General features: G+C 43.1%; 2 protein-coding genes across 4 annotated transcripts in view; one reads left to right on the top strand and one right to left on the bottom strand.

Annotated features, from left to right (window-relative positions):
* znf423 (zinc finger protein 423) overlaps nucleotides 1-17577 on the top strand; it is a 181448-nt gene that overhangs the window by 123074 nt on the left and 40797 nt on the right. The gene's annotated exons all lie outside the window — the stretch shown is intronic.
* LOC107836383 (vegetative cell wall protein gp1-like) lies at nucleotides 8292-10339 on the bottom strand. The gene is made up of 2 exons (XM_016672050.1): nucleotides 9752-10339; nucleotides 8292-9571 (listed from the first exon to the last, which is right to left on the bottom strand). The coding sequence occupies exons 1-2, from the start codon at nucleotides 10326-10328 to the stop codon at nucleotides 8328-8330; spliced, it is 1821 nt and encodes a 606-aa protein (XP_016527536.1). The 5' UTR covers nucleotides 10329-10339; the 3' UTR covers nucleotides 8292-8327.

The following is a 17577-nucleotide window of genomic DNA, read 5'->3' as shown; positions in this document are numbered from 1 at the left end:
TATTTTCGATTAACCAGACTTAGTCTTTCAGCTGCTTCACTGAAGCTGCATTATGTAGTGAAAATGTCTGTAATAGCTTAAACATATTTGCATTATTTAATGGAACGAACTGCCGGAAATGCAGCACAGAAAGTTTTTGGAGTTTCCAAACATAACCAGTTGGTTTATCACAATCACAGTGCATTTAAATTGGTATTACTGTAACTCCTTTTCCTGAGAATAAATATGATAATAACCCCTCCCTAATTTTCCTCCTTTTTATTTCCTCCTCCTCTGAGCTCCCCCCTCCTCTCTGCAGGAGGAGCTGGATGTTGGGGGTTTATGAGTTGGCAGTCGGACTGCTGAAAGGGTGGCCACCTATGGGGATCCTCACAGCAGCCGGCTCACACACACACACACCTGCACACACACACACTTACTTCATAACCAGAGCTCAGGGAGTGTGTGTGCTGTAAGTCCAGCAGACTGTTACTGTAGCTCTTTGTTCAGCCCTAGCTCGACTCCACTGCATGCCTTTCTTTTTCTCTGACTCTTTGATTTTACTCTCTGGCCATTTTTCCTTCATTTTATGAGTCTTTTACCTGTTTTTGTCAACCACTAAGCTATTTTTTAGTTGCTCTCCCCTTTGGATTTCTGCACTTTCGTCAAAAGTTCTGACATCTTAGTAACCCGTGTCTTAACATCCAACCATAAAACATTTGGATTTGAATCTGAATCTAATTGCATTGGATTAAATGTAAATTTTGCAAAACATAAACTTGATTGCACTTGATTGCATTGTGATTTTCTGTTTTTTTTTACTAAATATATGGAACTGAACTGGGGTCAAAATGTTTATTTGGGAGAAAAAAAAGATATGTGAAACAGAAATGTTGTCGTTAGATTTAAACCAGAAAGCTGAGAATAAAGCTGTTTAGCAGCATTTACATTTTAAATGCGCGCAAAACTTTGTCGCTACTAATCTGATGTCCAAAAAACACAATTTCACAATTGCAGTGTTTCCATTAAATAAGAAATGCAATTTAAGTCACACATAAATAAGTTTGTCGTAAATAATTCATTAAAAAACAAGCTGCGCCATCATCCCCAACCACTTCCTGTCTTCTTCTTCTTCGTCTTTTTTGCCAGTAGTAACATCCGATTGTTGATCATGTGACTGATGTGTTTCCTTCGCAGCTTCACGATGCACACTAAATTTGATGAAGTCGAAAAAACCCCTCATCTGACACAGAAACTTTTTATTTCTGGCCAATTATAATTGTCGCTTTGTTTAGAAATTACAATCTCCCTTCAAAAAGCACAATGTGAAAGCAAACCAGTAAATGAAAAAAAAAACAAAAAAAAAAAAAAACGTTGGCTTTTAGTTTCGACCAAACAAGCTGACTATAGGACTTTCCTGGTGGGAAAACACATTAAAAAAACTAAATTCAACAAAAAACTTGAAAATATCAAACTTATCTACATTAAATCTTTTGCCTTACTTCACTTTATTTTAAAGAAACTTCAACATGTGTCATGTTTAACTTTTATTTCTTTGTTTCCTGCATGAACTTTATGACCCTCATTTAACTCCAAATAAAAGCTTAAAGTGCAAGAAAGTAGTTCCACCTGCAGCTTAAATCTCTTACTGACATGCAATCTTTGGCTAAAAACACTTTTGCTCCTGGTTTCACGTCCAAAGTGGACAGAAAGAGACGAAGACAGTCAGGTGAATTAAAATACTCAGCAGAAGGGGGCTTGAATTTTTAAACTTTTGGTACGTCTCCAAGATTGAGCCATTTTTTTCCTCCTCTTGTCACTGCTGTGAGCCCCCACACACACTTTTTGTATGTGTGTGTGTGTGTGTGTGTGTTCGCAGTGCTTCTCCCGGTGTTTGTGTGTGTAACTCATCCTCCCCCACGCCTCTGTGCTCCTATGTAACAGACATATCAGTGGTGTGTGTTTACTTTTTCCTCGCCCGAGTGTGTTTTAGTGCGTCGTGCCAGTTTGTGAAGTGAGGGGATGAAAGAAGCCATCTTCAGCCGCCACAGCGATCAGGCTAATTACAGCAGCTTAAGTGCTTTACCCACGGTCATCACACACTGTCAAAATACACCACTGAGCTCGAGTGTGTGCGGTTTAATTTTTAAAGGCCATGAAAGCTTGCTTTTAACCAGCTCGGCTCGACTTTGGAGCTGCACGCACGCATTTGTCAACGCTCTGCAGGGGGTTTGAAGGCACTTGATGCTTAGTTTTTTTTTCTTTTTTTTGTATGTTTTATCTTTTAAACTCTCTACTCTTTTTTCCTTCCTTGTCTCAAAGCAAATTAGGCGAGACGATCTCAGATGCTCGTGTTCTTCGTTTGTTTTAATAGTGACGACAGTAGGGTAACGGCCGAGCGTAGCTCTTACATGGAGCTACGTTTGCAGCTTTGTGTCCTTTGTGAGTTAATAAGTGAATTACTGGAGGAGTGTGTTGGTGTGTACCTGTCTACCAGGGGTTTTTAGGTTATGTGGTGCTTGTGGAGCCCTAATGGAGTGTGCAATGTGTGTTTACTGGCTCCCAGGCTGCTGTTTATCGCTTAGCGAGCTGGAACTAATTTACTAATTGAGTTTTGAGTTTTGGAGGAAAGATGGCAAAATAGTATGAGAGGGAGGGGGGAGATGAAGAGACACACCAGAGGGTTCAGACAAAATATTTTACACGTTTCCTGAGGAAAGAGGATTTGAATGACATGAGAGGGAATCTAATTTGATTCTTTGTTTTGTCTTTGTCGTGGTGTAATCATCAGGCCATAACAAAGCAGCAATCCGCTAGTTGTGGAGCTAATTTTTAAGCAGTGTTTGTCAACCTTTTTGGGCCAGCGCCCTCCTATCCATTATCCAGGTCCCTCACCGACCCCACCAAAGAATTTGTAGGCTACTTTGCACTGAATATAATTTTATTATTAATATTACTATCACTGTTGTTGATGTTTTGATTTTTATGGTTGTTTCTGTATTTTTTGTCAAAAAATAATTTCCCAGAGAACAAAAAAGCCATGGGAATAGAAATTATTTTTACAGGCGTCTAAGAAAAATGCAAAAAAATGAACATTCAAGTTAAAATCGGTAGGCCTAACAGCAGCCAATCAGAGTGGAAAAAATATTCTTGTTCTGTGCCATTTTCTAGTTGTTGAATATTCCACAAAATGACCAGATAAAAGATGAACAACAATTCCAGTTTAAACTTTGAACTATTTGCAAAAAGAATGAGCTCTGCAACATTAAAACAAGGATAGAACTGTAACTACATTAATCATAGCTCTTCTTCTCTCCCATGTTTCCATGAGTTTCTGGTGGTGCAGCTCTGTGCTGCCTTCAGGAGAATGGGACATCAGAGTATCATCCATAAAATTTCACCCACTGTGCAAACCAGAGCTTTCAGTGGAAAAACAAAAGTTCCAGATCCTTTTAATGCCATAAAAATATGAGACAGAAACATGGATTACATCTTTTTATAGACCTGTCTATTGATTATAGATTAATAGTTTGTTGCTCCATTCTATCTCACGGTTCTCCTGTTTCAGAGTTTTGCCCAATGTGTGCATCATCGTCTTTTTTTTTTTCTTTACCTCATACAGAGCAGAGCAGCCGGGAAGCACGTTTCGATGGAGAAAAGCAGACTGACATAAACCTTTTAGCTCTGGTATTCTGATGATTAAAATTCAAAAGTGCTGCGGTGCTACCGTTTCATATCACTTACAGAACCGACGTTAATGCTATAAAATGAACGCTCTCTATCGTGGTATCACCCATGGAGGGATTTCTTTATTTAAATGGGTTCATTTTTCAGAGGGATACACAGTGAGGGTATAGTGATTTTAGTAATTACATGTTTATAAGAGCGATTTTCTGTTGTCCTTCCATGGAAGCGGGCAGCTTCCAGACGGAAACAAAACACTTTTAATATAAGTTGCTGCTTTGACATGATCACAGACCTGCCAAAACATATGTAAAAAAATCCTCAATAAGACATAAAATATTAGAAAATCAGACACCAGACAAGTGAATCACAGCAACGTCATCAGCCGGTGTAACGCTGAACTGATGCCGTGAAGCTACCAGTAGCAGGAGAACGGAGCTGCGCCAAAAGCTACAAACACTGAAGAGAAGAAGAGCTGCCATTAATACCGTTTTAATGTTTTAATGTTACACAATACAGTTTTAGCAAGTTGCTCAAGGTCTAAACTGGTATTGTTGTGCAATTAAGGTGTAAAGTTTACCTTCGACCAAACGCCCCACAGAGGAATCCCAGCGCCCCCCTTTTGTAAAAATGTCCGCCAGCGCCAAATAATGTTTTGGAAATGTAAAGATGCTAAGGTGCAGGCTTCCAGTTGTAACATTGTTTTTGAAAATTTTAATTTTAATGGACCTGACCCAGAACTTTGTCATCACCATTTGACAAAAATAAATATAAAATAATTATTTAATGACCCTATTAGTGATATTTTTACTCAGTTTTACAGACAAATGCTTCTCAAGAAACAAAAGAAATATTATTTAAAACAAAAACAACACAAAGTCCATCTGAAGGAGTTGACACAGAGCTGAAGGTGGTGACAAACTAGTGAATAAAATGAAAAACTTGATACATGTGAAGTAATGCAATTTATGTAAAATACATTAAAATGAATTAATTGCACATTTAAGTGAGATTTGACAACAATTTCACTGAAAGAGTCACAAAAACTCTGATAGAGTTGACATCTGACGGAGTTGACAAAAAGCCAAACTACCTCAATTTATATGATGTTATTCTGAAGGAGGCCATATTGTAGCTCGTCAGGTCCATGAAATCTTTACAGTAAACTAAAATTAAGCTTTTATTTCACAAAATTTCATCAAAGTTGTGTAAATTGTCAGTAATGGTGTTGACACATCATGGTTGTGACAAGCAACTTAGGAATAAAACAGAAGAAAAAACTAAAGAATAACATAAGCTAACCAGAGCTAACTAGCCCTCCTAGCAAAGGAAGAGAAGCGGAGTTCCGGGGAAATGGCAGACAAGCTAGTCTTGTTTCTCTGAGCTTCCAAAGAGGTCCCGACCGTAAGTGTATTTATGAAGTAAACTACTAATAAATATCTGAAATATCAGTAGTCAGCTTGAATTATGAAGAAAAGCAACAAGTTTATGCCACCTGGAGTCAAGTCTAAACTCAGAAAGTGATCACGACTATGCTGTGCCAGTAGAGTCTGATTCAGCTAGCAAACGGGAAAGGGAAGCCAATTATTGTTATGTTATCAACTTCCAAAACACAGGCTACCCAATGTCCAATGTCCCGACCAGCACTCCTGAAAAAAAAAAAACACACACATGGAGAAAAGAACAAAAGGTACATCCCAGGAAGAAATGAACACTGAGGCTATTTTGAGCGCTATAAGTTCCGTAGGACAGAAAGTAGATGACCGCATGGAAGAAGTTGGCATGCAAATGAAGGAACACAGTGCTATGCTAGCGGCTATTGGTAAGTCGGTTCAGCTCAACTTAGAGGAACTAAAAGAAAGCAAAAAGAAAATAATAGAATTGGAAAAACAAGTGGATGCTATAAGAAATATGGCGTCTGACCGGGCCAGACGGACTGACAGCTAACCTTTATAAACATTTCTGGGAGGATTTAAAACCTCTGCTGTTCCAGGCTGTAATAGAATGTGTTAGAAGGAAGGAACTCATGGAAACTATGAAACAAGGTGTAATTAAACTAATCCCAAAACCTGGAAAAGATAAGAAAAATTTAAATAATTTAAGGCCTATCACATTGTTTAACACAGACTACAAGATCCTAACAAAAGTTCTGGCAACGAGGTTAAAACGGGCTTACCCGGAATAATTAGTCAAACTCAATCCGGCTTTCTGAAAGGTAGATCCATCCATAACAACATCCGCCTGGTTCTGGACCTGATTGATTATAGTCACTTAATAAAAGATTATGGCTTTGTGTTGTTTTTAGATTTACACAAAGCATTTGATTCTGTGGAACATCAATTTATTAACGCATTGAGACATTTTGGATTTGGAAATAGTTTTCTTAGTATGATCACCATGTTAAACACCAACATTAACAGCTGTGTGTCTCTGCCTCTGGGCACATGCCCCAGATTCAAAGTAGAAAGAGGAATCAGACAAGGTTGCAGTATTTCGCCCCTATTATTCATTATAGTTATGGAATTACTAACATTAACAATTAAAAACTCTAATATAGAAGGTTTGGAAATTAATAACCAGAAAATAATCATTAGCCAATTTGCAGATGATACAACCCTCTTCCTAAAAAAATAAAGAACAAATTCCTCGAGCTCTAAGGGAAATAGAGTTGTTCTCTCAAGCCTCAGGGCTGCAGCTAAATATAAATAAATGTGAAATTATGAGTATCCATAACTGTTCTGATTCTTCGGTTTCCTGTATTCCGGATAAAAATGAAATTAAGTATTTAGGAATGTGGATTACTAAATGTCAAGCCACTAGCATAAGAAAAAATTTACAAGACAACATTGATAAATGTGGCAAAACCTTAAATAATTGGCTTCAGAGAGACTTGATGTTGTTTGGTAGAACATTATTAACAAAAACTGAATCCTTATCCAGGCTGACGTATCCTGCATATTCATTAGCTGTCCCTCCGAATCTCATAAAACAGATTAACAGAATAAATTTTAACTTTATTTGAAAAACAAACACCATTATGTCAGAAAAAGAGATTTGCTAAAAAAAAATAATGAGGAAGGTGGTATTAAGGCAATAGATTTTGAAATTATGAACAGCACTTTAAAAATTAGATGGCTTCAGTCCCTCATGGCGTTTACCATAAGCGAAAGAACATACTGAGGGTGGTATTTGACTGTACATCCTCATTTCAAGGAACCTCTCTGAACAAGAAACATCTCCAAGGTCCTGATTTAACAAACACCCTGATTGGGGTACTGTTAAGGTTTCGCCAAGAAGCAATCACTGTTATGGCAGACATTGAGGCAATGTTTTATCAAGTTTATGTTGATGAAAAGGACAGGGACTTTCTGAGGTTTCTGTGGTGGCCAGAAGGGGACATTAGTAAACCTCTTGAGGTTTACAGGATAAAATTTCACCTCTTTGGTTCAGTATCACTGCTGCTGACAACCAGAAACATTATTCTGATGAGGTTATCAAAACCATTAAAAGTAACTTATGTGGATTGTTTTCCTCTGATCAGTGGCAACAGAGAACCCTCCAGGACCCTGCTGAGGGTGTAGAGCTGGTCCAGTGTTCGACGACCAGGACGAAAACCACGCTGCTCTTCCTGAATCCGTGGTTCGACTATCTGACGGACCCTCCTCTCCAGGACCCCTGAATAGACCTTACCAGGGAGGCTTAAGAGTGTGACCCCTCTGTAATTGGAGCACACCCTCCGGTCCCTCTTTTTGAACAGGGGGACCACCACCCCAGTCTGCCAATCCAGGGGAACTGCCCCCAATGTCCATGCGATATTGCAGAGTCGCGTGAGCCAACACAACCCTACAACATCCAGAGCCTTAAGGAACTCCGGGCGGATCTCATCCACCCCCGGGGCCCTGCCACCGAGGAGCTTTTTGACCACCTCGGCGACCTCGTCCCCAGAGATTGGAGAGCCCGACCCAGAGTCCCCAGGCTCAGCTTCCTCAACAGAAGGCATGTTGATGGGATTGAGGAGGTCTTCGAAGTATTCCGCCCACCGGCCCACAACGTCCCGAGTTGAGGGGACGCGGTCAGCAGCACACCGCCCCCACTATAAACAGTGTTGGTGCTGCACTGCTTCCCCCTCCTGAGACGCCGGATGGTGGACCAGAATCGCCTCGAAGCCGTACGGAAGTCTTTCTCCATGGCCTCTCCAAACTCCTCCTATGCCCGAGTTTTTGCCTCAGCAACCACCTGAGCCGCATGCTGCTTTGCCTGTCGATACCCATCAACTTCTTCTGGAGTCCCACAGGCCAAAAAGGCCCGATAGGATTCCTTCAGCCTAACAGCATCCCTCACCGAAGGTGTCCACCAACGGGTTCGAGGGTTGCCGCCGCGACAGGCACCGACAATTTTGCGGCTGCAGCTCCACTGAGTCGCCTCGGCAATGGAGGCATGGAACATGGTCCTCTCAGACTCAACGTCCCCCGCCTTCCCCAGAACGTGTTCGAAGATCTGCCAGAGATGGGAGTTAAAGCTCCGCCTCACAGGGGACCCTGCCAGATGTTCCCGTCAGAGCCTCACAAGTCTTAAAAACTAATCAAAAACTACAATTAAAATGAATATCAATTATTTCCTCTTCTGTTTCATCCAACCTGCATGATGAGGTTAGCGTTGGTTTGTTAACCACTAGTGCTCCGGCCATCCGTGACCATCTGCATATGCCTTACAGGGAAGACAGAGCAACATGCTGGGTAGTGTGTTGAGATGTCGCATGATGTTTTGCTCACAAATATAAATCGAGCGGCCTTGCCAGGAGGGACAGGACGAGGGGCAGTGGCAGGAGGGACAGGACGAGGGGCAGTGGCAGGAGGGACAGGACGAGGGGCAGTGGCAGGAGGGGCAGGACGAGGGGCAGTGGCAGGACGAGTGGCCAGAGGAGCAGGAGGGGCATCAGTGGCCAGAGGGGTAGGACAAGCGGCATTGGCAGAAGGGGCAGAAAAAGTGCCAGTGGCAGAACAACCAGCAGTGGCTGGAGGGGCAGGACAAGAGGCTGTGGTAGGACGAACGGCCACTGCCTCAGAGGAAGCCGCAGAGGAAGGACGAACATCTTTGGCAGGACAAACAGCCACTGCCTCAGAGGATGCCTCAGAGGAAGGACGAATATCTTTGACAGGAGGGGGAGTACAAGAGGCAGTGGCAGGACGTACGGCCACTGCCTCAGAGGAAGCCACAGAGGAAGGACGAACATCTTTTGCAGGAGGGGCAGGACAAGACGCAGTGGCAGGACAAATGGCCACTGCCTCAGAGGAAGCCGCAGAGGAAGGATGAACATCTTTGGCAGGACGAACGGCCACTGCCTCAGAGGAAGCCGCAGAGGAAGGATGAACATCTTTGGCAGGAGGGGGAGGACAAGAGCCAGTGGCAGGACGAACGGCCACTGCCTCAGAGGAAGCCGCAGAGGAAGGACGAACATCTTTGGCAGGAGTGGGAGGACAAGAGGCAGTGCCGGGACGAGTGGCAGGACGACTGGCTTTGGCCAGAGGGGTAGGACAAGCCGCAGAGGAAGGACAGACATCTTTGGCAGGAGTGGGAGGACAAGAGGCAGCGCCGGGACGAGTGGCAGGACGTCTGGCAGTGGCCAGAGGGGTAGGGCAAGCCGCAGAGGAAGGACAAACGTCTTTGGCAGGAGGGGGAGAACAAGAGGCAGTACTGGGACGAGTGGCAGGACGTCTGGCAGTGGCCAGAGGGGTAGGGCAAGCCACAGAGGAAGAACAAATGTCTTTGGCAGGAGGGAGAGGACAAGAGGCAGTACCGGGACGAATGGCAGGAGCTGCAGGACGACTGGCAGTGGCCAGAGGGGTAGGACGAGCCGCAGAGGAAGAACAAACATCTTTGGCAGGAGGGGGAGGACAAGAGGCAGTGGCTGGACGAACGGCTTTTGCAGGTAGTTCAGGACGAACGGCTTTTGCAGGAGGGGGATGACAAGCCGCAGAGCCAGGGCGAACATCTTTGGCAGGACGAACGCCCACTGCCTCAGAGGATGCCGCAGAGGAAGGACGAATATCTTTGACAGGAGGGGGAGGACAAGAGGCAGTGCTGGGACGAGTGGCAGGAGCTGCAGGACGACTGGCAGGATGACTAGCAGTGGCCAGAGGGATAGGATGAGCCGCAGAGGAAGGACGAACATCTTTGGCAGAATGGGGAGGACAAGAGGCAGTGGCCGGACGAACGGCCACTGCCTCAGAGGAAGACGCAGAGGAAGGACGAACATCTATGGCAGGATGAACGGCCACTGCCTCAGAGGATGCCGCAGAGGAAGGACGAACATCTCTGACAGGAGGGGGAGGACAAGAGGCAGTGGCTGGACGAACGGCTTTTGCAGGTAGTTCAGGACGAACGGCTTTTGCAGGAGGGGGATGACAAGCCGCAGAGCCAGGACGAACGGCTTTGGCAGGTAGGGTAGGTCTAGTGGCAGAGCCAGGATGAACGGTTTTTGCAGGTATGGCAGGACAAGCTGCAGATCCAGGAGCTGTAGAACAAGTGGCAGTTCTGCTCTCAGCTGTAGAGCTTTTGGTCTCCAAATCTTTTTCAGGGCAGCAATATTTGTAGAGTTTCTTCATCCCTTTAGTAACCAGGTATCCTAGTCCGAAGCAGAGTGGAACAACCATGACAACTTTCATCTTTGCAAAAGTGTAAATCACGCCTAAATGCTAAGTTTTCCTTTTGGATTCTGACTAATGTTCTGAGAGACAAGCATTCAAAGCCTTAGAACTTCTTTGATCTATTGATGTCTATCTGTGACCTCATCAGTGAGCTCACAGTAGTTCTGAGGCAAGGTCTTGCTTCTGATTGTTGCTGTGGAAACGATCAGATCAGTTCTGCGAATCAAACTACTGACCCTTTGCACGTGATGTCACACTTTGTAAACTCCGCCCACTCCACCACGACAGACGTCAAAACAGCCAAGTCGACATTTATATTCAGACTCGTATTTTAAAGACTGTTTACATAGCAGTTTTGTTTCCTCTTTTCACATTCTCTACGGCCAGTGGTGTTAATTAAACTAAAGGATGCAAAAATGTAAATGTTCCTATTCAATAAATTAGATAATTATTTAAATTTTCCTTTAATTTCAGGAACTTTATCACTAAGTAAATCAAGTTACATAGATTAACTACATGAGGGTCGACATTTGAAAGCCTTTTCTCTGTTAATTACGATGATTTTCCACTTATAGTTGATTAAAATGACATTTAAAATAAGAATATTTCATCAGACCAATAAAAAAGCTATTTTTATTTGAAAAATGTGGACGTAATGAAAAGTGTGTTTTATACCTCCTGAAATGCTGTAAATTTTTTAAAAGGTACTTTATCTACGAATATTCTAATTTATTGAACATGACCATATGAATTGTTTTGAGAGTATTTTTGTTGGCAAACACAACATCTAAGTTGTTTCTATTCTCTACCCAGAATTCATAGCTGTAAATTTGAACCTGTTGAGGGCGATATATAACATGTTGTGTCATTGACATGGTTCTATTTAGCAAAGGTCTGCATACATTTACATGTTGGATGTTTAAAACTTAACAACCGTTATAAATTTAATTGATAATTTAGTAAGAGAAATAAAAACGTCAGTCGTGAACTCTGGTTTTGGACTTCCTAACCCGACGCTGGGAGGATCTGATCATGTTTTATCTGAAAAGTGTTTTGTGAAAACGATGTTTCTCTGCATTAAAACATCCTCCTGAGCGTCAGTCACTGGATGAGCATGGCAGGAATGATTTTTATGATACATCTCCGTTCTTTTTTCTTCTCCGTCTTGATCTGTTTTGCCTTTATCCCCAGTCCTCCCTCCCTCTCAGTGGTCCTCCTGTTCTCCTCATTTCTCCTCCCTCCATCTCTCCATCCCTCCTATGGAGAGCAAATCCCTCTTTTCCTAGTTAGGAGTGCAGGGAGGAGTGCTGCGTCTTAGATCTCGAGCCCCCCCATGTCGTCCCTTCATCAGGTTCCCCTCTGGTCCTCCCACCCTTCCATCCTCGCTCCATCCCTCCATCACTCCTCTATCTATTCTCTTGTTAAATTACGGCTCTAAGCTCCCCTCCCTCCCCTCCCTCCGCTCTCCCTCTCAGCAGACGTCTCTCTTCTTTCTCATTACTCTTGCATTTACATTAAAGGTCTAGCACTGAGCAGATGTTCTTATCTAACATGACTCTCACTGTTTTCACTTGAATCATCTTTAAATCCTGCATCACCTGCAGATTAACTCGTACTCTGTGAAGCTAAACATGAAAAACCTTAACGTCTCTTTAAATGTTATTCTGCCACCATGTTTGTCACTTTCACTTATTAAAGTATTTATTTCCTATTAGACCAGTCCAGAGTTATGCTTTTATTCCTCTTAATTGTTCATATTTAAACATATTTTGTTACGTAAAATAGTCGGTCATGCCTCCACAGTCCATGCCACTGAAGCAATGACACAGAAACTCAGTGTACTAGTAAAACCCAGGTATTATGAAGAAGAAAGACGTCAACTTTGGGAATCTTGTAGTAGTTGTTCTTGAGGGGATTTTTAACTATTTTTATTTAAAAGTTGTTTCTTTTTCCAAGAACCAGTTTGAAGCTACGCTAATCTGTCTGAACTGGCTTGAAGCTATGTTTACCCTTCAGAACCGATTTGGAGCTATGCTAAGTTTTTAGCAATGGCTTGGAGATATGGCATCATATCATAGCATCTATGCTAACCTATTAGCAATGGTTTGGAACTATGCTAACCCATCAGCACTGGCTTGGAGCTATGCTAACCTGTTAGTGAACTCGTCTCTTCCAGTAAATAGTTGACTCTGTCTCTGTTTTGACTTTGTAAAGATGATCACAGTACAGAGTCTCATTTACTCTCCTAACAAATGCCTGAGTACTGGGTTAAACCTAGTTAGCATGTTAGCTTAAATTCAATTCAAATATACTTTATTAATCCAAAAGAGAAGTTAAATGTTGTCTCATATTATCCAAGTTTCTTCAGAGTTGTTAAGAAACTTATCCAAGTTTCTTCAAAGATACTTATGTCTCTGCACAGGAAGGATCTTCTGCAGCAGTTCACTTTAGTGTGCATTTGTTTATTGTTGCCTTTGAGTTTTACCAACATTCATGTGTTTGTGGTACGTTTTGACATTTTCTGCATGTTTGCCCTTGTTGGCCACCGTAAAAATTACAACAGACATACAAACTTTAGCACAATGTGTTCCTGTAAGTAGTCTTCATCTTGTGCAGGTTTTAACAAACCCAAATTAGACCAGCTCTGGTCTAACTCTCATAGAAAACAGCAAATTGTCCTCGCCAAACCAGGGTGGCGTTGTGCCTCACGGGCGATTAACCAAAGAAACTTTGATGATGTGAGGCAGTTCAGGAGCAGAGAGGAAATACTTCTGTAAGTGGATTTCAGACCTTTTATTCCCATAGAAGTGCCGTAACAGGCTGACGGAAACAGGAAGCGGTAATAAAATGGCCTCATTATTAGAAGGTGTGATTCGTTGAAAGGTTGTAATTTTCCACTGAGGAAGTCTGACTGGAATTACAGCTGTTGGCCAGTTAAGAGTGATGCATATTTCCTTTTAATGGGCTTTAAAGGTATTAACAGAAACTGGTTTCAACTGTTTGGTTTAAAGTAAACATGTCTCGCTCTCTGCTTCGTCCCTCTGTTTATCCGCCTCTCCGACCTTCTCCACTGCTGCATCCCGCTCTCTGGGAGGCGGTGGATGGATTACCCATGTGTGGTTTCACGGCTTCACACACCGACACACACTGACACTGGTGTGTAGCTGGTTGTGTTAGCATGCTGCTGTGGATTAACCGCTGGAAACACACACATCTACACACACACTCTGTAATAATCCAGCTCACACCTGGCAGCACACACACCTGTAGCTGCAGAAAGCCACCTACAGCCACAACGTGACGACGTAATCCTGCTGTACTGGCCCACATGTTTTGGTTTTTAATGTGTCAGAGCGCAGGGGTGGAGGAATGCACCCCCTGCCGGGTTATGAATGGGCCAGCCCACACCACGGGCCCCTGGGGGCCCCTTTGCTGCAGCAGCGCCTCTCTCCCTCCGACTCTCTCTGTTTGACTGCTTCCACAGATCGCTCGTTGTTTCTGCACGTATGTCAGTCATTTGTCGGTTTCGGACAGATGTTGGGACGGCTGCGGACCCGGATCAGGTTTTCAGGTTCTGGTTATGAGCTGCATGTGTCGTCGTTTTGTAGACCCGGGTTCCTTCTCTGCATTCATTCAGACTCCTAATGTGTGTGTGTGTGTGTGTGTGCGTGTGTGTGTGTGTGTGTGTGTGAGCATCACTGCAGCTCAGTGGGAGTGGGCCGCTGGGATCAGGCCCCTGCTCTGCTGGCCTGGAAACCCTGTGTAGTCAGACAGGACAATGGAGTCAGATTCCCGATGAATCAGAAAACAAACAGCTCAGAATCCGAAACGAGGCCTCGGAAATCTTCCCCTCATGTTTCAGATGGAAGAAATGATTCTTTCTCATCTTTTTTGGTTATATTTTTTTGGTTGATCAGAGGTGAAGGCTTGAGTCACAGGATAGTTTCATTAATTCAGGCTGCATTCACACCAGCAATGTTTCGTTCACTTTAATCTAATGCAGACCAAAGAAGCAAACTCTGGGTCCCCTACAAAACTAGGAATCGGTTCGGTTGAAGTTAACTGGTGTGGTTTGAATGCTTTTAGGAAGTGGACTACAGCACAGGGCATTCTGGGTAAATACAACCCAAACAGATGTGCCAGTCTGGGCAGAAATGGCTTGAGATGTTTTGCCAAAGCCAAAAGAGAAATTCTACAACCACTAAAGTCTGATACCACTCCACCTTTCTTTACATTTCATAATGAAGGAAGTTGTACTCAGTGTCTTTTTCTGAGGTTTTTGTGTCGTTTCCTTCAGTGGCTCTAAGTGCAGCAGCGCCCCCACAGGTGATTAGGGGAACAGGTTTGATTGACTGCACTGTGAAAGAGAACTGCAGCAGCTGGAAATATAATAAATGTTTCAGTTGTTGTTCCACTGGCAGATCATTTCATTATTAACACAGGAAATGTCTTATCATAAGTTAAATAATCTGCCGGGGGAACTAGTACTTTTTCATCAATAATTATTTTCTTAAAACAAGGTCCTACTTCTGGCTAAAATGTTACTTGTAATTTAATTTGGTCTTATTTCAAGTGCAATGAAATATCTGCTTTAGAAAATAAACCAAAAATAGTTAAGATTTTGTGTTTTTGCAGTGTAATGTTCCTCTTTGTAGCAATAAGGAAAGCACTTCAGAGTTTCCTCCTTTACTGTGTTGCTACAGGTGCCCAGATGGGACAAACTGCTGCCTAAAAACTTGGCCTTTTGCTTTTTTGTTGAGTCGCTGATCATGTCGCTGGTCGAGTATCTGAAACTCTGGATCTCTGCGTAGAGTTGGATAAAGAAAAGTTTCAGGATGATAAAACAGAAATAATTGTTCATTGTTCCACATCTTCCTGTCCCTGCTGAGGATTTCCCCTGCTGCTTATTGTCCAACATCACAGAAATTATAAACCAGTGTTTGGTCAGAGGAGGTGTTTTTTTTCTTAAATAATTTTTTATTCCTGCATGACATCGATGAAGGCTTTGTTAGATTTATTGTTGCCTGTCTGTCTGCCAGTGGGTTCATTGGTTAATGACTAATCATTAAGACAAGTGTGTGTTGTGTTCCTGGAAAACAGCAGCCGAAGCAGAGGTGATTAAACGATGCTTCCTCCATCTTTCCCTCACTTCGGACCACCCGTTCGTCTCTCTGTCGTAGCCGTCGGTTCTCCCGCTCTCATTATCTCTCCCTGCTCCTCTTCCTCCTCCCATCAAACGCTTCTCTACGCCTCCTCTGGCTGCTTCTCCCCCAGCTGCAGGACATTAGGAGATGAATGAATTAATAAATCACTCGCGCACTGACGTGACTGCGCGCAAACAACGCTGACAGACAAGCCGAGTGGGCGAGTGTTTTGCTGTCATTAGGAGAGACACACCAACTCTCCATCATCATGATCTGAGGAGCTGCTGAGAGCTCAGATGAAACCCACACGGACCGGGTTTCACGTCCAAACATCGTCTCTAATTCATCCAACAGGACTCAGATGGAAACTGGTGACATTTTAGGTTGTATGAACTTATTAAAGCCATCATTCTGGATCATTTTCCTTATGCCTGGCTGTGGGAAATGTTTTATTCTATTGGGTTTTGATTGCACTGCAAAAACACAACATTTTACCATGTATTTATGGTCTACATTTTAGTGTACATATCTTATTACAGGGGTTCACAAACTTTTCCATGCTATGCCCCCCCAAAGAGCAAAATATGTAAAACTATTCACCGACTAGCAATGGGATTTGTCATCGCTAATGTGCTGCGGTCAGAGAGATTTTGAGAAAAATAAAAAGGAAATCATGGTCTAACATGGTCAGTGGGGACTATGAAATCCCAACAGCCATTATCCAGAGCGTTTAGAGGGCGGAGTATAATTTATTACATTTCCAAAACCCAAACAGAGTCTGGAATAACACAAGACATGGATTAAGCCCTGCAGCCGACCTCATGTCCAAACTACCACATGTTCATCTCCTTGAAGGTAACTGGTGGTAANAATAAAAGTATCATTCACTGACTTCCACAATATTTTCTCTTCATTTCTTTGAGTGTTCCTGAAAGCCAACAAGTTGCACTTTGGAACGACCTTAATATTGTATCATGTTTTTGATCTGAGTTTGTTTTACAGCATGAAATGTCTGAATGAGTGCTCATCCAAGACTGGTGATTCCATACTTTTTGCCAGGGGTTGTAAATGCATTCAACACAATGTTCACACTCACATCCAATGAGACTTTGGACTTTAACGCTGATTTCGCTCTCGTTTTCCCAAATAACCTTACAGACCTGATGCAGGACTTGTTGTCTTTGCCTCAGTGTTGGCTGATTAGGCAAAAATGACTCAAAAATTGGGTAGCGGATTGAGTTCTACTGTTTGTTTGTCGGAGTTTTGCTCTTCTTCCGTATGGAGGTGGAGCCAGTGTCATGTCAATTGATACTGATCATGTGTTTGTCGTGATTTGTTACTCCATAATCGTGGTCTGAGACCAACTGATCCAGAGCACCTCTACTTCCTACTTCCTGAATCCGTTCTGGTGTTTGGTTTATGGAGGGCCCGGTGGGTTGCAGAGTGTTTGATATCTGACAGCTGATTAAAGAGAGGAGTGCGGCGCTCCGACAGGAAGTCTCCGTGGGCATGATGGGAGGTAGGTCCAGGAGAGGGGGCGAGTCAGGTGAGAGGCTACAGGAAAGAAGAAGAAGCTGGAGGAGAGACAGATTTTCTACCCTCGTTTAGTGGAAGTGAGGAAGAGGAGAGGAAATGGAAAACAAGGTGGAAAAGGAGAGAGCAAGGCGGCCCGGCACCCTGGCGCTTATCCTTGAACACTCGAAGGGGGACTCCCTCTTTCTCCTTCTCCAAGCACACATCCACGGTGTCCAACCGGCGCATGAGGGTGCTGTTGCAATTAAACCTGCGCAGCGTGGAGCCCAGATTGAGAGAGAAACGGAGGGAGGACTCCTCTCTGCATGAACGCTTCCCCTGGAAGACAGGAGAGGGAGGAGAGGAAGCTACTGAAAGGATGAAGCCTGAGTTTCTGTCAGGATTATTACAGAGCTGGGATGAAAAAAAATGTTTGGAGCAAGATTATAGTTAACAGATTGAAGAGAAACGGTTTGAAACAGTCCAACTTTCAGAATACTGCAAAACACCCGAAACACTGATTTCCTTTAAATCTAATCTAAAAAAATACTGGAGTTTCCTTTGATTAGTAGTAAGTGCACAAAAACTAAATTTTACCAAGTATTTTTGGT

Source organism: Poecilia formosa, unplaced genomic scaffold (assembly GCF_000485575.1).
Source record: "Poecilia formosa unplaced genomic scaffold, Poecilia_formosa-5.1.2 Scaffold55, whole genome shotgun sequence".
In the NCBI taxonomy this organism is placed as follows: Eukaryota; Metazoa; Chordata; class Actinopteri; order Cyprinodontiformes; family Poeciliidae; genus Poecilia; species Poecilia formosa.
The sequence above is the reverse complement of the archived record's forward strand: the minus strand, read 5'-3'. Positions and strand labels throughout refer to the sequence as shown.

Coding starts and splice junctions, on each gene's coding strand:
- LOC107836383 (XM_016672050.1), bottom strand. CDS start 10,328: ATGAAAGTTGTCATGGTTGTTCCACTCTGCTTCGGACTAGGATACCTG. Junction 9,572..9,751: donor TCCTGCAGCTCCTGCCACTC/GTCCCAGCACTG, acceptor CCGTTCGTCCAG/CCACTGCCTCTTGTCCTCCC.